The sequence below is a fragment of the Rattus norvegicus genome, chromosome 3 (genome assembly GCF_021556685.1).
Source record: "Rattus norvegicus strain SHRSP/BbbUtx chromosome 3, alternate assembly SHRSP_T2T, whole genome shotgun sequence".
NCBI lineage: Eukaryota > Metazoa > Chordata > Mammalia > Rodentia > Muridae > Rattus > Rattus norvegicus.
The window spans coordinates 116,095,090-116,105,001 of record NC_141536.1 but is presented as its reverse complement, the minus strand read 5'-3'; the positions used below and the strand labels follow the sequence as shown (position 1 = coordinate 116,105,001).

The 9,912-nt window shown below is 46.6% G+C and overlaps 1 protein-coding gene across 2 annotated transcripts; it reads right to left on the bottom strand.

Annotated features, from left to right (window-relative positions):
- Positions 1 to 4,680: 4,680 nt before the first annotated feature.
- On the bottom strand, positions 4,681 to 8,804 carry Chchd5 (coiled-coil-helix-coiled-coil-helix domain containing 5). Of its 2 annotated transcripts, NM_001430106.1 has the most exon segments (4): positions 4,681 to 5,478; positions 7,941 to 8,106; positions 8,188 to 8,328; positions 8,663 to 8,704. In NM_001430106.1, coding segments are annotated over 4 exon segments (333 nt in total). In that variant the 5' UTR covers positions 8,665 to 8,704; the 3' UTR covers positions 4,681 to 5,454.
- Positions 8,805 to 9,912: the final 1,108 nt, after the last annotated feature.

Below are 9,912 nucleotides of genomic sequence, written 5' to 3'. Positions count from 1 at the left end.
GTCGCTAGATTGACGGTCAATATACAAGTTAGAATGGAGGTTAACCTCCAGAAATTCCTTACCTTCCATAAGTCACCATAACTGTTTTTCTCTGTGGCTCATAATACTGAACCATCCATTAAGGTGGCATTTTGAAAGCGGTGATACAGTGCATGACTTGCTACCTTGGAGTTCTGTGTCAACAGGTCATCTCTGACCATGGGTCAACTATTGCATTCTATGTTGAGGCAAGGATAGCTTAGTTGTTTAACACTGCAAATGCCCTGATTTAAACAGTGAAATGAGAACCCTAAGGAAACCATGTCAGCATGACCCAGATGTCACTGAAAACAAAGACGAAGCGATGATGATGATGATAATGATGATGATGACGATGACGCTTGTTTGATGAGTGGAGATATTCGATACATACACAACATATAGAAGCACACGAGATAGTATGTGCTCAAAATACACAGAGCAGTGCACAAATGCACAGCACAGGCAAATGCTTCTAAATCAATCAAAAGTGCCATTTGACCAAGTGTAGCGGTACATGCCTGTGACCTCAGCCTTGTTATGACACTCACAGACATCTACCACCCTGCAGGATTTAGTGTTTTTAGGGACTTCAGAATCAGTTCAACCTCCTTTAGGACTACATTTCTAGGAAAGACAATATATATGTATATATACATACATACATATATACATACCTACATACATATACATATGTATGCAAAAACTGAGGAATTTTATCAGAGTGGTGGTTCTCAGACTTGGCTGTATATTGAATCAATTTTTAAGCTCGGATTATTATCTTTTTTAAGTGTGGGTCTTATCCCAAGAGATTGGGACTTAATCGACACGAATACATCACAGCTTTTAAAACCCAGCATGCTGTATAATAGAAGCCAGCACGCTTTCTTTCAAGGCTGATTGTCCTTAGAGAATCTGGCTTCTATGTGCACACATTCCCTCTGAACAGCTTTTTGTTAATGTTTTGTTTTTGAGACAAGGTCTTGCTAGGTATCCTTGCTGGCCTGTTAGGTAGACCAGGCTAGCCTCAAATTTACTGTAACCCCCCTACCTTAGTCTGTCAAGTGCTAGGATTACAGTGTGTACCCCCACACTCTGCCTTCCCCAGTTTTGTTAGTACTGATTGGCTTACCCATTGGAGGTCAGCACTGAAAAATACTATCATTATTACACTGATTGTGATTTTCAACAGTTTATATTTAATAGCAGCACAAAACTTTGTCTTCAAAACCACCAAAGGTAAAATAGATGTTCCCGAAGACATGAATTGCTTCCTGGCAGACCTCTCCCACCTTTTCACACCCACAGCCCATTGACTGGAACATTAGCCTCCTTAGAATTGTGAACACCAACCAGTTGTCCTAAAAGCCACATCTGCACAAGCATATCTTCCCCAACATTGCTACCTGATGCCACCACCACTCTTCCCATAATTCCCGACCCCCTCATGCCCAACAAGGCTACTTGGCATTCTATATGAAGTGAGTCAGGGATTTTGAAGAATTTATCAAAAAATATTTTCACCAGTGGTGGCCACTGTGGGACAGGGTGATTGGTGACAGCAGTGATGGGCAGGAAGGGTGGAAAAGATGATGGTGGTCGCATCATCTGTGGCAGCTACGACAGGCTCAGGCAATGGCAGCTGAGGGGATGCGTCACAGCAACAAAAGCTAAAGCCCTCAACGAAACAGTCCTCAATCAAAGGGACGATGGGGGTTGGTTTTTCTCACCCCTTAAGTGGGAATGTTCTATCTCCCAGAGTTCCCCAGAGAACTGTTGCCCACAGTTACAGTCTGCCTGCCCTGTCGCACCTCCCATTGTTCTTCTACAACGGCTTTCTGGGATCGTCTCCTGAATCCCTGTCTAACATCGCTTAGCTAAGAGCAGCATCACGAGGAGATTATGATTCAAGCACATATGGCACCTTAACAGAACTGAGCCTCTGCCAAGCCATAAAGCTGCGATAAATTTCGAAAGACTGAAACGTAAAAGATGTTACCAAGCCAATTTAATTAGACAAGATAACTAGGAAATTTCCCATATGTTTAAAAATTAAGAAACACACCTCTATTTTCTAAATAATCCAGTACCAATAAAAAGATAGAAATTGGAACAATATGTTTGGTAAGTAATGTATGAATCTCAGTAAAGGAAATGCCTGAAGCATTCATCTCAAAAAGGCACTCGCCTGTAGTCCAAGGCAAGAGGATCAGGAGTTCAAGGGCAGTTTTTGCTACACAGTAAATTCAGGGCATCCTGGCCTACAGGAACTCCTGTCTCAGACAAATAAAAGCCAAAATGAAGATCAACAAAGCTAAAAACAAATTATCCAAAAAGGTTAATAAGCTTGATATCCTCTTGTCCATATTGATAAAGGGAGAAGGGAAAAGCCTGAAAAAATATTTCTGAAGGGAGGGATGGTACTACAGGTGCTGTGGACCTTAGGATAGCATGGACATTATGAACAGATTTATGACAACTCCAAATCATAGATATTGTGGTAAATTCCCAGAGAAGAACCAAACCACACACAGCTAGAGAAAGAAAAGGCCATAAAGTTGTTTGCTTAAACAGAAGCACAGATTCTTTACGGTCAGATGTCATCCAGAAGTGAGGTCTCCATTCTTGTAATGTGTGAGCTCTCTAGAACTCTTGGGCCAATAAAAGGCAATAGCGTGATGCCTGTGAGGTTCTGCCTTTTACTGTGTTGGACGCTGCAGTCCCGACAGGCCATATAAAAACGGTCTAAACTGTGGGCTGGACCTCCATTTTGTTCTCATTCCACTCTTCGGAGCAGAAGCCCCAGTCAAACAAAACAAGTTGTGCTGAAAATGCCCCAAAGCCTGGGGCTTCAACCCACAGCCCAGGAAAATGAGCTAGGAGCAGAGCCGTCAGATCCTAGCAGAACTTTCAGGGCTACGAGACCTGCTGTTCACCCTCTCCGACCTATCCCTCCAGTCTGCAACCCACACAGGACCTGGCGGCTCTTCCAATTTTGACTATGTAGGCCTTCCACCTTGACTCCCAAGCCAACAAATTTCTTTTGTTTTTGAAGTAAATATTCAGAGGAAACTGCCAATGGGTCAGGCTGCTTTTCTGAGCCGTGACACAAATCTTGGGATTCAAGTGGCTGGCTACTTTTGGAGTCACCTCAAGGGAGGAGAGACTTATCTCAACAGTTAATCTGATCGGATGGCATAGGCATTGTTGAACCAAAAATTCTGTAGATCAAGGGATCTCTGAAATCTTGAGGACAGCCTACAGGAGGGATTGTTGCTGATCTGGGGGTATAACTAGTTGGTAGAGTGTTTGCCTAGTGTGTACAAATCTTTGGTTTGGATCTTCAATACCACATAAATGAGGCACGGGACACACTCTTATAACCCCAGCCCTTAGGAGTTAGAGACCGGAAGAAGAGAAGTCCAAGTCTTCCTTAGCTACACAGCAAGGTCAAGGCCAGCCCAGCATACAGGAGGCTGCCTCAAAATAAATTAGACTTAGAGATTGGTTGGTATTAACAATATGGAAAGTTCATACATAAATAGGAACCCTAGTGATTGGCATGGTGCAAATTCAGATTTTAACATACATACATACATACATACATACATACAAATGTATTATTTAAGTTGAAGTGTTCTGACACGAAAGTGACAGGTTTTGACAGGTTACTTCTCCTAGATACCATGTGGGTTAGTATTCTCTTTTATCACTTTCTCAAAACACAAAGGAAAAAAATCATTCCTGTGAACTGCAAATAATACTCTTACTGCACAAAATCTCATAAATAGAAATAGAAATCCTAACTTTCTGAGGCAAAAAAAAAAAAAATCCTTCCATCAACACAAAATGTCCTTTTTATCTTATACCTTGCTATCCCCACTTGTCTTCTCCCCTGTTCCTTAGCAGTTACATTTAGGATAGTTCAAGCTTTTATCAGAATGCCACCTCTGGGCTTTCTTTCCTCTGTATCCAGACTGTTTCTTCATGAACTAACTGAATTGGGGAGTCGGTGGGCAACCAAAGAGCTGTTACTACAAACACAAGGAAGGCAGTATACCTCAGATCTGCATGGGCCAGATCTCTCCTGTACTTGAGTCCACCACTCTTTACATGCTGTCCTCTTCACACACTGACACACATGGACAGAGGTGCCAGAGGTTCAGGGCCTGTGACAATGGCCTTCCCTGACAGACAGGGAGTTGGTAAAGAAACTAGTTTTCTACACACAGTAGCTAAGTTCTTGGCCATCCTCAGAGTCTCATTTTTGATAGTGGTAACCAGCTTGATAGTGCACTTTTAAAAATTACATTTTATTCATCTGCGTCACTGGGGGTGGGAGGCAGGGGAATGCTGTGGATCACTATGGAGGTCAGAAGACGCTTGTATGAATCGGCTCTAGCCTTCCAGCATGTGGCTCATGGGATCAAACTCGGGCCTTCAGGGGTGGTGGCAAGCAGCCTACCCACTGACCCACCCTGACACTCTGGCAATGCACTTTTTATTGGCTGTCTTCTTGTCTCCCTTCCCCACGCCCTGCCACTATTCCTGGATTCAGACTGAGATTGTACCATCAGTGCCTTGTTCTGAGACTTGGCTTCTGGGAGATTCTAATCGAGACAAAACAAGCATCTAGTGAAGGAGACCTCCAAGCTGCAGTTGTCCAGTTTTTGATTTTAAAGTTTATTTAGCAAGACGGGCTCTCAAATGGCCCAGTCTGGCCTCAAACTATGTAGCAAAGGATGACCTTGAACTCCTGTTCCTCATGCCTTGCTTCCGGCTCCCCATGGTTGTTTACAATAATAAGATCAGAATTTTTATGCCCACTGCGCAAAGCCTGTGTCTACTGCTCAACTGCTTCTAATTCAGCAGTGGGAAAATGTGCTATTCATGGCTCCTCCACCACGTCTCTGGAGAAGTGTACGAGGTGTGGTGAATGTAGGCTGGGGGCACACTCAGTAAGCAGGCACATTTGACTGGCATGTGTGCGGTCACGGGCTGTCTCCATCTCTAGCTCTGAAGGGATGAGAGCTGGTCAGGGGGCTCATGCCTAGAACCCTGGCACTCGGGGAGACTGCTGCTGAGTCTGAATCCAGTTAGGTCTACATCATGAGCTTCAGGGCTGCCGAGACTTAACAGTCTTACTCCCAAGCCTACAACAAGAGCACCCTGGCCCCTCTGAGTGCTTACTTGGCAGACCAAGTAATGCCAGGGATGGATGAGCAAGTTTCCCCCATCTTTCTTCTTCCCCCTTTCAATACTGAAGGCTGGAATCAAAGCCCAGTACTCAGTCTTTATTTATATATCGTCCTGATGTCCAAGAGAGCCAGACCCACAGCAGGGCCCTCAAGATTCCAAAAGTCTTGTCACTCTTCTAGATGAGGACATCAAGTGGGATAGTCACTCATGTCCATTTTCTCAAAGTCCAAGGGGTTGTCAGGAGGCAGGCAGGGGTTGTGCCTGTGGAGAAAACATACTGGCATTTACTGGCCTTGAGACCTCGGATGGGCAAATGAGGTAGACACAGCAGGTGTCTGGAAGGAAGGTCACACAAGGGGTGACCTTGGCCACTTGCCGTGAGAACAGGTTGACCAGGATAAGCCAAAGCATGGAGCTGGAGGGTACTATTCTGTTTTTTAATTTTTTTTGGAGGAGAACAAGAGACAGGGGTCTTACTCTAGCCCAGGGTAGCTTAGAACTCACCAGTAGCCCCGGCTGATCTACAACTCACTTATGGAACTCTGGCTAGCTTGAACTCACGGCAATCTTCCTAGCTTGGCCTCCAAGTGCTAGGATTACAGGCATGTGCCAGCATTGTCAGAGGTGCTGGGGACCCAGTGGGCAAACATCTCTCACTCTAGGAACTTCCTTTCAAAAGGGGAGGGAGACATGCAAAGGAGAAAACTACTCAGCTGGTAGGAATTCCTATGCATCAGGGTGAAAGAAAGGCGGAAGTCTGTGTGGGAACAGGGAGCTTCCAGACTGTCGGCCACAGGACACAAGCTCTCCCTCGACATGATGAGGGCATTTTCACGTGAAGATCAGAGAACAGAGGAGGCCTAACTAGGAAAAGTCAACATTGTGATGCCAGAGGCACAGTGGAGCAGGGCAGTGCAGGAATTGGTGTTGGCCCTTCCTAGTGCACTAGGCCTCAAACCAGGAGGGGGGACAGGTGACCTCATTTCCACTTTGTTTTTAACCCTTACGCTCACTAATTTATGTTGGGGGATGTTTGTGTACAGATGTGCACGCACAGCAGAGGGCAATTTGCAGGAGTCGGTGATAGAACTCAGGTTACCAAACTTGGCAGCAAATGTCTCTACCTGCCAAGCCACCTCCCTGCCCTAATTTCCATTTTTAAAAGTTCTTTAGTTGTAGGGGAAAGGAACTGTGGGTCACAGTGGACTGAGAAGAGGATAGCCTCTTCTAGGAAGAACAGCAAACCTTGAAGGAAGAGGGGCTCGAGAGATGGCTCAGCACTCGCTCCTTTTGAAGAGAACCTGGGTTCAGTCTCCGGCACCCGGATGGTGGCTCACAACCACCCACAGTGACTCTAACTCCGGGGATCCTAGGGGATCTGAAGCCCTCTCCCGACCTCCACGGACGTTACACACACAGCCCACATACATGCAGGAAAAAATTAATTAGGTAATTAATATAGACAATATGCAACCATCCCTGAGCATTTCCTGCGGGGGCATTTCCTTCTGGGCAGTTTTTGCTCTTATAAACTAAATCTTTCATCTGCCCCTGTTCTATACAAAGAAACAATGACTATCAGACATAAGGAGAGGTTAACCCTTAGCCAAGAACTCTCCTGAGTCATGAGATCCAAGGGAGACGGTAGGCTGTGACCTGGGATGCAGGGGGCTGGTGGGGCTTAAAAAGCCAGGGAATAGGAATGGGGAACAGAGGAAGGGTTTTGGAGACAGATCATGTACACAGGATAAGAATCAGACAGAGATGGGCTTGAGAGGACAGCTCATGCAGAGTGAGGTGGCCGGGGGAGGGAAGGCAGGGATCTGCACATCTGTCCATTGCAAATGGAGCACAGAGCTAAAGGTGGAGAGTGGAGAGGTGGGACTAGGTCACCCAGGGTCCAGGCTGCACTGGGGGTGAGCTGGTCTGGCAGAACTGAAACCACAGAGAGCTTTCTATGCAGAAGTCAACATGCTAAGATTTCCTCTGAGCCCATTCTGGGACCATCACCAGAAGAACTGGACAGGACAGGATGAACGGACACCGAAGGCCAGAAGAAGGAGAAAAAGAAAAGGCAGAGCTGCAGGGAAAGAAAGAGACACGGAGAGGTATGCTCAGATGAGGGCCAATAAAGGCTTGAATTTTCCCTTTGGAGTGGTCCAGCAAGAGCAGCAAGACACATCTAATGGAGGGTTTCTCACTCTTTCTTCCATTTCTGCCAATTCCAGAGCATTTTAAGACTTTTTTCTAATGGCCCTGTCAATAACATTTTATTATCTCAGACATCTTGTATCCCTCCACCTCACTCCATCACCACAACCAGCAGAGCTGGAAAACAGTGAAGGGACACAATGGCAGAGGGACAGAACACAAGGGATCCAGTAAGAATCAGGGACTTTGTTCCAGTGTGAATCGAAAGCCACCAGAGAGTTTTAAGCAAGGGCTTATCATGACCAGAATTCAGGTCATTATATGAAAGCAAGAGGGTGAGGCAAGCCAGGGAAAGGCTGGGGCAGGTGCCCTGGCGGAGGTGGAGTGTGAAGGGTGGGGTAAAGCAGAGGATGCGACTTGGGGACAGAGAACCATGGTTTTTTTTGGATTCTGGATGCATAGCCAAGGCCATGTATAGGAATGGGGCTGTGGCTAGTTCTTGAAAGTGTTTAAATTAGAAAACGAAGGGAGTTATGAAGGGGAAAAGGCATGATCGAGTGAGCCTCCTTTACCTCTCCAGTCGTGGGTGAACTTGGTGGCTGCACCTGCTCAGCGCACTGCAGGAAGCGCCGCATGTGTTCAGCACAGTTGCCAACTGCTGCCTCATTCAAGCGAAGACACTCCTCAAAGGCTTCAAACGGCACAGCACAGGCCTGTCGGATCTGCCGGATGATGGGGCTGTGGGAGTAGGGTATTTTAGAACCTGAAGCATTCAAATGCCACTGCCTGGCAACCTCTAGCCCCCAGTTTTACACTCACTGGGAAGACGTGCAGCGAGCGATGCTCATCTTAAGGTAGTGACAATCTCGATGCCACGACTCTGGCTTGGCTGCCACACATTGGCCATACTGATCCAGCTCCCGGCTGCAGTATCGAGCAGTGACTTCCAGGGCCGCCTGCCTGTGGGATAGGGTAAGCGAAGATAGTCGCAAGAGTAGGCAAGAAAGAGTTCTGATTTTGGTATGTGATTGGACTAGGGATCCAGTCTGGATTTGGGAATTTTTAAGGTACTGTTATAGGGACAACCAATGAGGGGCAGAAATAAGCGCCGATCCCTGATCGTTGTGGAACAAGGTAGGATTTCCCGGGGGATAGTGGAAGTCCTAAAACAAAGTCTGGCTATTGTGAGGCAGGCCTGGAGTATCTCCCAAGAATCTTGAGTGCAGTCATTTCCCGGTGGGGATCATGCAACCTGACAAGCATGATCTAGAGTTATAGGGAGTTGTAAACTCACATCTCCAGGCGAATTCAGGCGCCGATCAGTCAGGGAGAAGAGACCCGCCTTTTCCGGTATTAGGTTGTCATGGCGGCGCCCAAGCCAGACCTCCTGGCTTACTCTTCCGGTCGCCGAGAGTTCCCGCCATTCAACCCACATAGGCTCAACCTTCATAGCTGTGTCCTGCGTTGCCTTCCGGCTCACTGCCTATCCGGGAGGCGGCCCCTGTAACTACTTCCGGTCCGTCAGCTATTTTGGTTTATTTACTTCCGGCTTGTGGTGCAGGCCCTTAGAGATCACCGGAAGTAGGACTTCGGCAGTGATTCTGCAGCTGGGGACCTGAGCTAGTTCCCTGTCTGTCAAATCTACAGCTGCTCGCGCTGCCGCCGGCCCACGTGACTACGGCTCTGCACACGCTGCTGCTGAGTTTAGGAACACGAGGATTAACCTCTCAGACTGTGCTGCCATAGGCTTTACGCCGGTGCATACTCGCCTCCTGACTTTAGTTTCAACTTGATGGGAAAGAATGACCTCCCACCCGATTATTCACTCAGACATGCCCTTTCCTTGGCATAGGTGGTAAAGGCAGGATGAGAGTGCGTTTTATTGCTTGCTCCTTGCAATCGTGGACAAATTACTTTCTTTGTAATTTCCTTTGGTGGTGTTTGCAACCTCCATATTTGCCTTCAGATTATAAGGCTAGACCTGGAAGTTTACTTCCCTGTAAGGATAAATATTCCTAAATGTCACCTAGTATGGAGAGGTCTAAGGCTAGAGAAAATGAACGGCAATTACCTTAGCATGCAGTTGTAAAACGAGGATGACTGCTGTGGCCTCCTTCATACTTTTATTTTTGGGAAACATGACACTCACACCTCCACACATGTAGTTGCCTTTTGTCTGGTGGCGCTGTCAAGAGTCTTTGAGAATCAAATGGAGATAACTAAATCACCTTAAGGTTTGAAGTGAAGATCTCAAGAGTGATTCCGTTACTGGGGTTCCCTCTCTGGGAACTCATTAACGAAAAAATGTTTAAATGTACTCATTAAAGATGTTCAAGGGCAATGTTATCAGTCTGAGAGAAAATACCAGAACAGGCAAGTTGTAAACATCAGCACCAGCGGCGAAGAGGGAGCAGGTAAAAGGAAACTGGGGAGCAAGAGTATGGTGTGTGCAGGCCAGAGGTCAGCGGCAGGTGCCTTCCTCTATTGCTTTACGCCTCAAGTGTTTTGGAGACAGGGTGTCACTGAACCTCAAGTGTTTTGGAG